This window comes from Labeo rohita, chromosome 22 (assembly GCF_022985175.1).
Source record: "Labeo rohita strain BAU-BD-2019 chromosome 22, IGBB_LRoh.1.0, whole genome shotgun sequence".
NCBI classification, from domain to species: Eukaryota; Metazoa; Chordata; class Actinopteri; order Cypriniformes; family Cyprinidae; genus Labeo; species Labeo rohita.
This window is the reverse complement of record NC_066890.1, coordinates 37,673,022-37,687,638: the sequence shown is the minus strand read 5'-3', so window position 1 is coordinate 37,687,638 and position 14,617 is coordinate 37,673,022. Positions and strand designations below refer to the sequence as shown.

Genomic DNA, 14,617 nt, shown 5'->3' with positions numbered 1-14,617 from the left:
TTTATGGGATAATACCTAAAAAACACAGATGGAAACTTCACCAAACAGTTTTGGTAATGACAATTTTATGATATGATACCCAAAAAACCAAAGATGTTACGAAACTTCACCAAATGTTTCGGTCGTAAAAATGCAAAGATGTTACGACCAAAATGCCACCAAATGTTTCGGTAATGACAATTTTATGGGATAATACCTTCACCAAATGTTTCGGTCGTAACTGATTCGGTAGTGACAATTTTATGAGATGATACCCCAAAAAAAACTAAAGATGTCACTACCGAAACTTCACCAAATGTTTCGGTAGTAACAATTTTATGGCTTAACACCCAAAAAAACACAAATGTCATTACCAATGTTTCGGTCGTGACTGTTTCGGGAATGACAATTTTATGGGATAACATCCAAAATCTTCACCAAATGTTTCGGTAGTGACGAAATTTAATGGAACAATGCCCCCAAAAAACAATGATGTCACTACTGAAACTTTTCGGTCGTGAGTGTTTCGGTAGTGACAATTTTATGAGATAACACCCAAAAACACGAAGATGTCACTACCGAAACGTCACCAAATGTTTTGTTCGTGACTGTTTCGGTACTGGCAATTTTTGGGATAACACCCAAAAAGAAAAGATTTTTAGATTTAGAATTTTAGATATTTTTGAACCTAGCTCAAAGATGCTAATTAGCACATGGCTAGCTAGCACAGTTCTGAACAGTTGTACACATATAAAAACTAAATGTTATGGAATAACAGCTAAAAAAGTGTGCTTGATTGCAGAAGCAGGTGTTTGGTAGTGACGTTCCTTAAAGCTACACACAGATTTTTCAGACTTTCGAACACATTTACCTTAAAATGATGGGACCTATCTACTCACATCTTGTAGCTATGAGAGAGCAGGACACATAAATATTTCCTGATCACAAATGTAGGGATGTAGTTAAAATCAGTCTCAGCCAATGGACTAAAACATACACTGCTTCAGCAGTGACGTGAAAAATGCGGGACACATTCTTTTACATAAAGTTTACAAAGAAAATATAAAATAAATATATATTTTTGAGTTTTATAGTTTAAAAGAATCTTTTAAAGATACTTTTAAAAACAACAATGGAAAAAAAAAAATACAAAAATTATTTCAATATCATTTTCATAAGTTAAAATTTAGGGGTTCGGGTTTAGGACAGCCACCTCCCAACTGAAAGTACCCAATAAATAATGATTTTATATATATTAAGCTTACTCATATTTTAAATATTATTGTAGGTTTTAGTAGATAATACAAGGATCTTAGCAAACATCTAAGATTTGAATACTTAAATGCTCAGGATTGTGTTTTTAGATTGTGGGACAGCAGTTTGCACCAATTCTGTAGAATGGCCCTTATAAAATATACAAGAAACTATAAATATATATATATATATATATATATATATATATATATATAAGAAACTATTTTAGAAAGCTAAATAGAGAGCAGATATTTAAAAAAAAAAAAAAAAAAGATTTGTCAGCCGAAATACATTACACAAGCTAATATATATAAATATATATAAATATATAAATATATAATAGAATAGATATAAAAGATAGAAATAAAGACATAAACAGTTTTACAAGATCTAAACGAAAAATTACATAAAGCATTTTAGCCGCTTAGATAGTTAGCTAGCTAAATATTTAACACTATTTGCAGTATAAGCGTTTTGGTTCTGTTTGGGATTTTAGAGTTTAACCCCTCCCAAGAACAACAGTATGATGTTTCTTTAATACCCCTTAAAAGTCTCACAATGTCCAAATAACACTGTTAGTAATAACTGAGGAGTTTGTTTATATAAACAAATGTATGTGTTTTATGTGGACGACGCAAACACGAGATCCCGCCCTCATTTGTGTGAAGCCCCGCCCACCTGTAAACCTACCGCATAAGTGCCGCGTTCTATATAGACTCCAAACATACTGTGCGGTTTATTCGGACGTCAACGTAAAGCTCAGATGCCTCAGTGACCAGATGCTGTCTGAAACGGTGAGTAACAATCTCTGCAACACTAGTACCTTTTTATTCGTCACAGAACTGTGCCAGAAGTTATTACACACCTAGTCAGTTAGTATTAGTTTGTATTGAGTCCCTCAGAATAGTGTTTGAACGGTATAGTTACATAAAATATGTAGTTTTTTGATGTTAAAAGCGAAAACTGTATTTTATTTCGTTATGTAATTGTTTTGCATGCATGCACATAATTCTGCGATTTAAGTTTTAAATGGCATTTATAGCCAATATACTCCTTTTTTTTTTTAGCCTGCATGTTTGTAATGAGTGAAATATTAAATATTTTTTGTTACACATTAGATTTTTCTTCTTTAACTTCAAATATGTTGTTATATCCATTGTATTTTACATTGAATTGTAATATGTTGTCTTCCCAAGCTGCCAAACTGCAATTTTATTTGATACTGTTGCTTTGTTGTTGACAGGCATGCAAATAATAGTTTTAATTGCCATTTATCGATGATACACCAAGTATATTGTTTTTTTTTTTTTTATATATGTAATAAGAGAGCTGTTGTGGCATTTACAAGCCTGAAGTGATTAGTATATATATATATATCTATATATTCTAGAACAGCAGGCTTCATATTTCTCTGATATAACATTTCCGACTTGACAGACGTTTGTTTTGGCTTTTTGGAACCACTCCTACTATTGTCTTATTCTATGGCCAATGAAATAATACTTTAGCATCCCACGAGATGATTTTCAACATCGGCGCCCGAGGAAAACGCTAATGCTTTTGAGCTCTTAAAAACCCAATCCTGTCTTTTACATGGTCATCTGTCTGTATTTCTATGTGTTCTGGTGTTTTACAGTTTGGATGTCCAGGTTGTGTTGCAGGTCTTTGTATAGACTGAAATGGAGAAGAAAGACTTGAATAAGTGGCCCGAGGGTGATCCACGGCCAGCTTACCTCTCCACTTGCAAATGTATGACTTTAGCCGGCATACTGATTCTTCTCATCATCGGGGCTGCCGTGGGGTTTATGACAGGTAAACAAAAGGAAGGAATCAAAATATGATGATGATGCTGATGAAAACCTAAACCAAGCTTGTTTTCCCTGTTTAGCTTACTTGATACAAGAGGAACATTATTTCATGGAGACGGTGGAATTGCAAGGGCTCACTTATGATCCAGAGCTGCAAGATAAAACATCAGGATATTATGTAGTTCTGACCGCGACTCTGAAAGCAAAGGTACGACCAGAGGACATGATTGTTAATGTGTAAGTTGTACAATGTTTTAACAAACTGATGTCTGCTGCTGTCTTACAGATCAAGAATATCTTTAGTGCCTCCGCAGTGGCAAATCACTTTATTGACTGCCAGATAGTTGCATATGGGTAGGTACACGGCTTACACGCCATGTTTAAACATCAAATTTGCTGAAAACTTACTCACACTCAGGACATCCAAGATGTGATGAGTTTGTTTCTTCATCAGAATAGATTAGCAATACATCAAATGCTCATCTACATCTCAGAGGGCCTTAGAGGGCGAATTTTCATTTTTGGGTGAGCTGTTCCTTTCACATGTTGGGAAAGCATGGTATTTGATTAACAGTTTGTGATATCTTTCAGGAATATCAACACAAATGTGTTGACCACTCTACGTTTGGTCTTCCGGATCTCTCAAGTCCAGGGGTATACGGAGAGTTTTGTTCAAGACCTACTCCGCACTGGATTGAAGGCCATGTTAAATGGGAAACCCATTGTTGTTCCAGATTACGGCGAGATTAGTGGCATCATCCTTCTTGGTACGCCGATTTCCTATTAAAAATAAAAATAAAAGTCAACAAAAGTGTAATTTTTACCATTTTTTTTTATTTCAGGGGCAAGTGGAAAGTCATTCTATGAGATTTCCAATGACATAAGTAAGATATAATTATATCATTAACCATATTTGAAGGTTTGCTGAAAACTCAGAGTGCTCAGACATTTTTGTTTTTTATGGCAGGTAAATGTCCTGAGAGCACATTCACTTGTGGCAATGGCGAGTGCATCACAAAGCTAAATCCAGAATGCGACTCTATAACCGACTGTGTTGATGGTTCAGATGAAGTCTTTTGCTGTAAGTGTCACCGTCTTGCTATTATAAGCTAACACTAATGCTAACACTTAAGCTAACTGTTTAAGAACTAATTTTTGCCTTAAATAAAGACTTAATTGATGACATTTTAGTATCAGCATAGTTTAAAGGATGTTATAGTGGTGCTTATAGTGGTTACTTCACCCAAAAATGAAAATTCTGTCACTCACCCTCATGTTGTTCCAAACCTGTAAGACGAATAATCATTAGATAATTAGTTACTTGAGAATAAGAATTTTAATTTTCAGGTGAACTATCACTTTAAGGCAAACATTGCAATTAGCAAGGGCTAGTGATTTATACAATCCACAAATTCTAATTAAACTTACATGACATTGCTACACATGTGAATGATACCTAAAATTGTGCAGCATGATGAGAATGTGTGTGCTATAAAAGGATTTGCACTTACGTCAGTTTGGTAAGTTACCCGGATGCGCGGCCATATTGGAGATACTCAGACGTAAACAGCAGCATTGATTGCATGGTTAATGTACTACTGAATACGTTGTTCTGCTAATTTATGTTGTCTAAACCACGGAAAATTGCGTGGAAGTACAATATTTTGACAAAGTAACAGTTAATAGGTGGTAAAGATACGTACGAGCAGTATTAGTTAAGATATTAGCTGAATATTTCACATACATGACCAGAAGTGATTAGAACGAACATGAATGTTGTCAAGATTCTTGCCCTGGAAATCCTGTTTCAGTTTGGCCAACCACAATCACCTTTTGCTCTTCAAACTGTTTTTAGCACTCTTTTCCTTGTTTTGTTATAACTTTTGGCAGTCTATAGTACTCCAAATGGTTTTGCCGGTCCAACCGATTAGTACAGCCCAAAAACATGCCAATAATTGACCATTTTCAGAAGCAATAAACGGCAAAAAGTTCCCTTTGGTTTTGTGGCATTACTTATGTTTAGTGCCACCAATATGACCGAATGATGGCACGTCATAAAAACATTAGTTGATGATTAGTCCTCTATGGATTTCTGCCTGATGGACAGCAATACTGCCAAAAAAATCAATAGAGTTAAATTACAGATGTAAACAAACTATGTTTAGGGACAAGAATTTAAACAGAAACCAGAACCTACCTATAAACCATAAGAACCTAGAAATTGCCTGGAACAGGGTTGCCTAAACTTGGTTCTGGAGGGCCGGTGTCCTGCAAAGTTTAGCTCCAACCCCAGTTAGACACACCTGAAATAGCTAATCAAGTTCTTACTAGGCATACAAGAAACTTCCCAACAGATGTGTTAAGGCAAGCTGTAGCTAAACCCTGCAGGACACCAGCCCTCAAGGACCAAGTTTGGGCACCTGTGACCTGGAATATCCTTGGAAACGCGTGTAAACACGCTACTAAAAACACATTTGCAACTAAAGAACCCTAGAATTGTGGTAGAATTATGTTCTTTGTTTGTTAACCATTTTTCTTCTTATAGCCTGTGGAACACGTCCAGCCATGGCTAACCGTGTTGTGGGTGGTGAAAACTCCCGTCATGGGGAGCTACCCTGGCAGGTCAGTCTCAGACTACGCGGCCGTCATACCTGTGGCGCATCCATCGTCAACAATCGCTGGCTCGTCAGTGCTGCCCATTGTTTTGAAACGTGAGGAATGGTTCTTGTAAAATCTTCATCGGCCTCCTCGCTAGACACCAATGTATATCTAAACATGTCTTCCTTATATACCAAAGAGAAAACGACCCTAAAGACTGGACAGCTCTTGTGGGAGCCAATCTAGTCAGTGGGGAGGAGGGCGAAGCCACCATAATAAACATCAAGTCCCTGACTGTCTCTCCGAGATATGATCCCATGACCACTGACAGTGATGTGACCGTGCTGGAGTTGGAAACACCCTTAAAGTTCACCTCTTATGTTCAGCCAGTCTGTATCCCATCATCCTCTCATATTTTCAGCACTGGGCAGAACTGCATTGTCTCTGGCTGGGGAGCTCTTAATCAGTACACCAGTGAGTATGTTTGTTACGGAAAGCATCTGGATATACCTTGGCTTGAGTTTGTTGAGTTTGAAGGTATGGTAGGTGATTTTGGAGAGGCTAGCAATAGAAAGTTAGCTTTAAAAGCTTAAAATCCCACCCTCCCTGCAAATCACTTTCCAAAGCCATACCTCACCCAAAACACATGAAGACACACAGACAGACCATAGGACAGGGGAGTCCAAACTTGATCCTGGAGGGTCGGTGACCTGCAGAGTATTCCTAGTAAGATCTTGATCAACTGGTTCAGGTGTGTTTAATTAGGACTAGAGCTAAACTCTGCAGGACAGTGGCCCTCTAGTACCAGGTTTTTGAACCAAATCACCTACCCTGCTTTTAATTCAAATAACCCCACCCTTAAACTGGAACAAGCTCAAAACAAACTGTACTTGGTCGCTTTACATGTCAGTCAGGTGCTCTTGTCTGGCCTGAGTCCTTGGTCTTAATAAGATTCCTTGAAGACCAGATTTTTCACCACAAGGCACAAGTCTGGCTACTCAAGGCTACCCTTTTTAAGACAACTCCTCTTTGTGCCTGAGCAGGTGAGGTGCCTTCAACATTACAGAAGGCAATCGTGAAGATCATTGACTCGAAAGTTTGCAACAAGTCATCTGTATACAGAGGTGCACTTACCCAAAATATGATGTGTGCTGGTTTTCTTCAAGGGAAGGTGGACTCTTGTCAGGTAAGGGTCCTATCAAAAATGCTTGATTAAAAAGTGTTTGCAAACTGCTTTAAACTTGATTTTGTCCTTCAGGGAGATTCCGGAGGCCCTCTGGTATGTGAGGCGTCCCCTGGACGCTTTTTCCTGGCTGGCATAGTGAGCTGGGGAGTGGGATGCGCACAGATCAACAAGCCTGGGGTCTATTCCCGCGTTACCAAGCTCCGCGACTGGATTCTGAGCTACACAAATACTGCACAAACAATCCAAGTCGCCCCCACTGTCCCTAGCATCACAACCACTGCGGTTCACATCGCTAAAGCTATAGACTCATCCTCTGAGCAAGTCAGTAATGATTACATCCCTGCTCCTGTGAACTGCAGTGGTAAATATAACTGTGGCGGAGACATGTGCATCAGCAAGACAAACCCAGAGTGCGACCGAGTCGTGGACTGCCCCAATGAGGCTGACGAGAAAAACTGTGGTAAATAATCTCTATCCCAGGGGTGCCCAAACTCAGTCCTGGAGGGCCGGTGTCCTGCAGAGTTTAGCTTCAACCTCAATTAGACACACCTGAACCAAGCTCTTACTAGCTCTTACTAGGTATACTAGAAACATCCTGGCAGGTATGTTGAGGTAAGTTTGAGCTAAACTCTGTAAGACACTGGCCCATCCAGGGTTGAGTTTGGGCATCCTTGCTCTATCCATTACCTCGATCTCTAGGGTTCCCAATCCTGCTCCTGGAGATCTACCTTTTCTGGAATGTTTAGCTCCAAACCTAATCAAACAGACCTGAACCAGATCCTTAGAAACATTTAATAATTACAAACAGGTGTGTTGGAGCAGGGCTGGAACTGAACATTGCAGGCAGGCACCTGGGTTGATCCTAGGATTGGGCACCCCTGCTCTACAACAATTCCTTTGGTCTGCACCCACATTACTGAAGTGTGGTTAGCTAGCTAGAGTAGACCTTCATCAAGGTAGGTGCCGTATTTAACTTTACATGAAAAACATTAGGGTAGATGCAGGCTGATGATACACAGGCCAACTTTTTGAGCAATGTTGCCATCAACGGGCAACCAGGTGAGACACATGATGATCTAAATTATCCAGACAGAAATTTGTTAGCCATTTTAATGGCTCAAAATGTTGCCCCAAGAATCATCAGCCATACAGTTCATTCAAATGGTTGTACTGTCACCAACCCAGAGTTCTTTTGCACACTATATGTTTTTTCTTTTGGAATAGCTTAATTTCAGTTATGTGTTGGCTGATCGAAACCAAGGTGCACAACTGTACAGTACAACCCTCTGAACAGACTGTATGTGCATCCCTCAAAGCATCATTTTTATTGATGTAAAGGTACATATGGCATCTACCCTGACTACGGTCCACTGATCTAGCCTGAGGAAACAGAATATAAGGGTCACCTGATTACTTTGTAGACTGCGGGAATCGTCCAGTCATGGGCCAGGAGAGGATTATTGGTGGCGTCAACGCCCAGAGAGGTGAATGGCCATGGGTGGGCAGTCTGCAGTACCAACGCACTCACCGCTGTGGAGCTACGCTCATTCACTGCAAATGGCTCTTGACTGCAGCTCACTGCTTCAGAGGGTAGCGTACATTTGATTGTCGACTACCCAATATGCTCTACTTTCAGACCTGGAAAGAGTTGAACAGGAATGATTTAGTGTTTGTGTTTCCGTTAATAGTGACCTGAACCCTGCCAGTTGGACGGTAGGTCTTGGCTCGGTCATTTGGTCGGGACTGGGCACTCTGGTGATTCCAGTGCAAAGGATCATCCCTCATCCTGCTTTCAACAGCAGCAGCATGGACTTCGATGTGGCCCTGGTGGAACTCTCCATCCCTGCCCCCAAGTCCTACACCATCCAGACTGTGTGTTTGCCTTCTCCCTGGCATAGCTTCATCAAAAACATGGAATGCTACATCACTGGATGGGGCGCTGTGAGGGAGGATGGTGAGTTTGGGGTTGGTCAAGGTGACCAAGACAAAACTTAAAACTACTAGTTTATGGCAGAGATAGGTGATGTTGGTCCTGGAGTGCCAATGCAGTTTTGTTCCAACCCTGAAAAAAAAACCTAACCTGGCTTTAGTGATAGTGTAGACACTGATTAGCTTCATCAAGTGTGTTTGATTAGGGTTGGAGTTACACTCTGCAGGACAGCAGCACTTCAGGACCAATGTTGCCTATCCCTGGTTTATGATATCATTTTCACACTAGACATTTTGGTGCAGACCTTAGTTTGACTGACCTTAATGTGTGGGCAATGCGGAAATACATGCATTCTGGCGTGCTCGCACTGCAGGAACTAGAAACAGTTTTAGTTGTAGGAACTCCGTTTGGAGGAACTAAATTAGCTCCTACTTCAGGGTAGGGTCTAAAACAGTTCTGTAGGAACTATCAATAATGGAAGTGTAAGAAACGCCAGCTACCCAGCATTTTTAAAAAGCCATGTAAACATATTTACTCCAGTGTTCGTTCTCAGCCCTGATGATATTAACGCTGCAAGTTGTCATAGGATATTTAGTCAGATTTTCATGCTCTTTCAATCACGTAAACTGCATTTACACTCCATCTCTGTTATCACGAAACCCACGCCACACAGCAAACAAAGCTCAGATCACGGCATCCATTTGTAACGGCCTCTCCCCAGAGGGAGAAATTGGTTCTTTAGGAACCACAATGCTGACTAGTTCCTAGAACTAAGCGTTGCGAAAGCCCCGCTAGAGTGTGCACCAACCACGTTTTCCATCGGTTTTGAAAAGGGGCCGAATTTGACTCTCGGTAGTCGTCATACATTTCGTAATAGATGTAAACACAATCCCAACATGAAACACTATATGCTATTAGTAGACCATTTGGGTATCCATCATGGGTCTTGAGGGATTTAAGATTGGGTTAAATGTACAAAATGTGAAAATTTAAAAGCTATAAATAATTGTGTCTGCTTCACTACACAAGGTGTATTATGACACAAGGTCTGTTTATCCCACATAGGTATGATAACCAACGTTCTGCAAAAAGCACAGGTTAGCATCATTGATCAGTTGGACTGCCAACAAGCTTATGGTGCTGAACTTACCAACAACATGATGTGTGCTGGCTCTATGGAAGGAGACAGGGACACATGTCTGGTGAGTTTTTGGTCAAGAACTTGTTTCCAATATTAAAGGGTTCTGACTATTTAAAATAGCAAGGAGTTGCACATTCTTCTGGATCACTTTTTCTGAAGCACTTACCCGATACTTAATGCTTTAAAAGTCTTTTTAAACCTTCAAACATCCACGGTGCCTCTTAAGCTGATTACGTAACCAAGCCCAATGTAACTCAACCATATCCTTGAGTTTTTAGCAGACTTCTGTAAATGTCATACCTTCCATAAAAACACCAACAAACCCAGCGGTCTTGTCTTTGTCTGCAGGGAGACTCAGGGGGCCCTCTAGTGTGCCGTGAACCCCAGGGCCGGTGGTTTGTGGCTGGGGTGACCAGCTGGGGTCACGGCTGTGGTCGACTTGGCTTCCCAGGAGTTTACATGCAGGTCACGGCTGTGAGAGAATGGATATCTATATACCTCCCTTTTTAAAAATTCAATCTGGATATATCCTCCACCATCTTCCTCACAAGTGACATGCAGTCACTATACTGAAAAGAAAGCACAACAACTCAAAAGGACAATTTTACCAACAGGTTCATACTGTACTGTCGAAATATTTATTTTTGGTATTTATTAACAATGCATTCTGGTGTACGAAGCAGTAGCCCTTGATGTGCTATAGCTATTGAGGACTTTAAACCACTGAATCTGCAGACTTTTTTAACGTTTAAAATGGTTTTGAAGGAATAATCAGTGGAGATGCTCCTAATTTGTTAGGGTGCAGATTCCTAGTGACCCTGAGTATAACCAATATGGCTTAAAAATAATGATAATTTTGAAGTGGTTTTTACATACGTAAGATAATAAAAGATGGCAACATTGCCTGAAGTTTGCTAAATTCCGATTTCAAGAGACAGATATCCCCAGCAGAATTTATATTTCTACAACATAAAATGGAGGCAATTTGCTTTGATGGAACCAAACCTCAATACAAACGTCTGCGCCATTAAACAACACTCTTTCCAAACTGTTGCTCCACCACAACAGTACTTGACCAGGCAGTAGAACAAAGTTCAGAAGCACACGCTATAGCGCCCCATGTGGCAACGCTGAAAATGCAACTTGTACATTACGTACTTGCTTAGAATGTTTCAGGCCTAATTTGTACAAATGGTGCTACATCTGTTAACCAACGAAAAAGTAAACTTCAATAAAAATGGACTGATTGGGTGGCATTTATTTGCATTCCATAAAAACAGCTTGGTGACATTTACATAACATCTGTCTGGACGTGTCTTGGTGGAGTTTGCATCTCTGTCCAAACCATTCCAAGACTCAGAAGCAAAGGAAATTGGGAACTTTGACATGTGTGTACACAAAGAGAACGGGTTTGCAGTTCTAAACAAACCTGCTACTGTACTTAACAGACAATGAGACAAATGACACTCCAGGGTCGACAATTGCGGCTTGTTCTTCAGAGGTAAGTAAGAAGGACTGTTCAGCCGCTCCTGGTGAAGAAGTGACAATTATTGCAACAAAGACGCCCCTGAATTCTCCCCCTCAGGGAGAAGAACTAGGTTTGTAGAACAGAGCTGGTAAAGTGAGCCCTTCCCTCAGGGAATGGAGTAACATCCACCCAATGACAAAAGGCAGACAGAGAGTTTGCTGAATTTTGATTGGCTGCTTAATGAATAGATAACAACATAAAGGGTGGAGTCTGAATTTAGCATGTTTTTAAACAAAGTAAAGGACCTGGATGCAGAAAAAGTGAAGCTAAAATCCAGACCCATTCTGGCTGTCAATAATCAATCTTTTCTTTTAAATTCGTCTTATATAATCATATTAACACACAAAATGTAATGAAAATGTCCATGTAGAGTCTAAATCCAACCACCTGCTTCCTTCTGTAGCCATCAGCTGTTGTTGTGTGGTACGAGAGCCAAGTCTATACACCCGCCGTGCATTTAGAGACTAGACATCTCTACCTGAGGACTGAGGTAGTACCAGCTGCCATCTGCATATTAAATACGTGCTCTTTCCCTCTGTAATCGTGAATTATATGCACGGGAGACCGTGTTCCATGCATCCATATAGCGGTCCATGCACATGGCAATGCATTTCTGAGAAAAAACAAAAGGGTACAGATGTGTTTAGATGTTTTTATCTCATATAAACATGGGTAACGGCATTGGATGCAATGCTCCCACCTGTTCAGAGTTGTCCAGTGTACTTCCTGGCTTGCCAACACACTTCTTAAAGCATTTATCAGTCATCCTCTGTAATGCAGGACAAATGTCATTAGGAATGCATTTAAAATTTGGTTTTTTTTGTAAGTGAGACCTTGAAGAACAACTCTTGCAAAAATGTACTATGGCAGTATCATACAGTAAAAAAAAATTTGGGTGTGCATTTCAGAAACAATTCAGACAGGAATCGTGAATAATCATTACAAATGATTACTGAGAATTTAACTTTTTCTAGGAAAATTTACTTAAATCTTATTTTAATTTCAACAAAATCATTATCTACAGTACAGTATAATGGTTGTATCACATTATATACTAAATACATCCGGTATCTCAAGGTTTTTGCAAGAATACCGTACTGTGGGACATTTTGTACTGATTTTAGACATTTTGTAGGACATGTACCATGGTATTCTTAGACATACTTCGGAATACCATAGTACCTAAATCACTGTATACACCACAGTACTTTTTAAAAGAGTATCACATTCATATACCATGGTACTTCACTATACTTAAAAGACTACCATGGTAGTAACGTTGTACGAGGTTCAAAAACACAGTTTTACCATAGTACACAGATTAAGACGTACAAAAAGGACTGTTTGTACAATGACACAAGTTTTTAACATCGGGATAATACCATTGTACTTTGCGGTAAGTGTATACAACTGTGTTCAACGGTAACCACCATTACATCTATGGTACTCCACATTATACCATACTACTAACTTACATTTCTATTACTCCACATATTCAGGGATATAAAATGATAAAAAAAAAAAAAAAAAGATGCATGTCTCTCAAAAAAAAACAGATTTACAAAAACCATAAAACATTCTAAGAGGTTAAAGTCTGTTACCTGAAGCAGCTCTTGCGCGTTTGCAACAGCAATCTGAACTTTGACCTGCTCCATTATAGTGCCGGTGTCCATTTTACCGGACGAGGAGCCCGAAGAGAAATCTGAACCGAAACTGTCCATTTTACACACTTACAGATCTAATAAGACTGACACACTGGAATAAACTCGGTATCGCTTCGGTACATGTGATAATTTTGCCCTTGAGATAAACCGGAAGCGCTCTGGAAAACATCCTGACTGCTGACTTATGGGAAATGTAGTTTTTAATGACAGCAAACGTTAAAATGCTAAAACTAAAATCATTACGTAACGAATTTTTAAACGACAAGAAAAAAAAAAAAAAAAAACACACACACAATCCTAAAAACAATTTTGGGGTAAGGTGCTTAGCATAAATCCTGATTTTAAAACGATGTATTATATATTTTGATTTTTGTTTGATATTTTTGATTTAACACACAATTTTGCAATTTGAAATAGTGCCATACAAAAATACATTATATATCGTATATTGGAAAAAAAAAAAACCATTATTTTTTATACGTTCGCAATCTTTGCGTGTGGTACAAATAATATCTGTGACCCTGGACCACAAAACCAGTCATAAGGGTCGATTTTTGGGAATTGAGATTTTCATCTCATCATCTGAAAGCTGAATAGGTTTTCCATTGAAAAAAAAACGGAGAAAACTGCCTTTAAAGTTGTCCAAATAATGCATATTAATCAAAAAATAACTTTCGATATATTTACGGTAGGAAATTTACAAAATATCTTCATGGAACAAGATCTTTACCTAATGATTTTTGGCATAAAATGAAAAAACATTGATAATTTTGACCCATACAATGTATTTTTGGCCATTGCTACATAAGACTGGGGTCCATTTTTCGAAATTGAGCTTTATGCATCACCTGAAAGCTGAATAAACAAGCTTTCCATTGATGTATGGTTTGTTAAGATAGGACAATATTTGGTCGAGATACAACTATTTGAAAATCTGGAATCTGAGGGTGCAAAAAATCTAAATATTGAGAAAATCACCTTTAAAGTTGTCCAAATGAAGCTCTTACTAATGCATATTACTAATCAAAAATTAAGTTTTGATATGTTTACAGTAGGAATGATTTTTGGCATAAAAGAAAAATCAATAATTTCGACCCATACAATGAATTTTTGGCTATTGCTACAAATATACCCCAGCGACTTAAGACCGGTTTTGGGGTCCAGGGTCACATTTGTGTTTTCTAATGGCTTCGCTTTAATGCAATACGGGTTCTGTCCAGTAGATGCCACTACATTTCAACAGGTAGGTTATTGCTGTGTAGAAATGATTTTTAACCGTTTTTCCTCAGTTTCATTAGTTATTTATACCAAACAAACGCATAAACCAATAAATAATACAGCATAAGGATATAATAATCATTTTAAAACGTGTCTAAAGCCAAAACAGGCAGTGGAAGTTGAAAGTGCAAAACCTGCCAGAAGGATTTCGTTAGATAAGTCAGATATAATTGGTGTTGAAGACTATGTAAACAGGGCATTGAGACAGTAACGGTTAAGTTTAAGCTCTAATAACTCAAATTAGACATGAA

The 14,617-nt window shown here is 38.9% G+C and overlaps 2 protein-coding genes across 2 annotated transcripts; one reads left to right on the top strand and one right to left on the bottom strand.

Annotated features, from left to right (window-relative positions):
* The first annotated feature begins 1,970 nt into the window (after window positions 1–1,970).
* Window positions 1,971–10,991, top strand: tmprss9 (transmembrane serine protease 9). Its single transcript, XM_051094068.1, has 15 exons — window positions 1,971–2,027; window positions 2,870–3,045; window positions 3,122–3,249; window positions 3,328–3,395; window positions 3,633–3,808; window positions 3,884–3,925; window positions 4,009–4,122; window positions 5,587–5,752; window positions 5,839–6,113; window positions 6,683–6,825; window positions 6,898–7,285; window positions 8,247–8,415; window positions 8,514–8,779; window positions 9,821–9,957; window positions 10,245–10,991. Exons 2-15 carry the CDS (start codon window positions 2,913–2,915, stop codon window positions 10,404–10,406), a joined length of 2,367 nt encoding a protein of 788 aa, XP_050950025.1. The 5' UTR covers window positions 1,971–2,027; window positions 2,870–2,912; the 3' UTR covers window positions 10,407–10,991.
* A 137-nt stretch (window positions 10,992–11,128) lies between these two features.
* timm13 (translocase of inner mitochondrial membrane 13 homolog (yeast)) lies at window positions 11,129–13,249 on the bottom strand. Its single transcript, XM_051094069.1, has 3 exons — window positions 13,026–13,249; window positions 12,125–12,193; window positions 11,129–12,037 (listed from the first exon to the last, which is right to left on the bottom strand). The coding sequence occupies exons 1-3, from the start codon at window positions 13,143–13,145 to the stop codon at window positions 11,939–11,941; spliced, it is 288 nt and encodes a 95-aa protein (XP_050950026.1). The 5' UTR covers window positions 13,146–13,249; the 3' UTR covers window positions 11,129–11,938.
* Between the last annotated feature and the right edge of the window lie 1,368 nt (window positions 13,250–14,617).

Excerpts from the sequence above, each read along its gene's own strand:
- tmprss9 (XM_051094068.1), top strand. The coding sequence starts at position 2,913 with ATGGAGAAGAAAGACTTGAATAAGTGGCCCGAGGGTGATCCACGGCCA. Across the intron at positions 4,123-5,586 it reads TTCAGATGAAGTCTTTTGCT|CCTGTGGAACACGTCCAGCC; the intron begins GTAAGTGTCACC and ends TTCTTCTTATAG. Across the intron at positions 6,114-6,682 it reads AGCTCTTAATCAGTACACCA|GTGAGGTGCCTTCAACATTA; the intron begins GTGAGTATGTTT and ends GTGCCTGAGCAG.
- timm13 (XM_051094069.1), bottom strand. The coding sequence starts at position 13,145 with ATGGACAGTTTCGGTTCAGATTTCTCTTCGGGCTCCTCGTCCGGTAAA. Across the intron at positions 12,194-13,025 it reads ACGCGCAAGAGCTGCTTCAG|AGGATGACTGATAAATGCTT; the intron begins GTAACAGACTTT and ends CCTGCATTACAG. Across the intron at positions 12,038-12,124 it reads CACTGGACAACTCTGAACAG|AAATGCATTGCCATGTGCAT; the intron begins GTGGGAGCATTG and ends GTTTTTTCTCAG.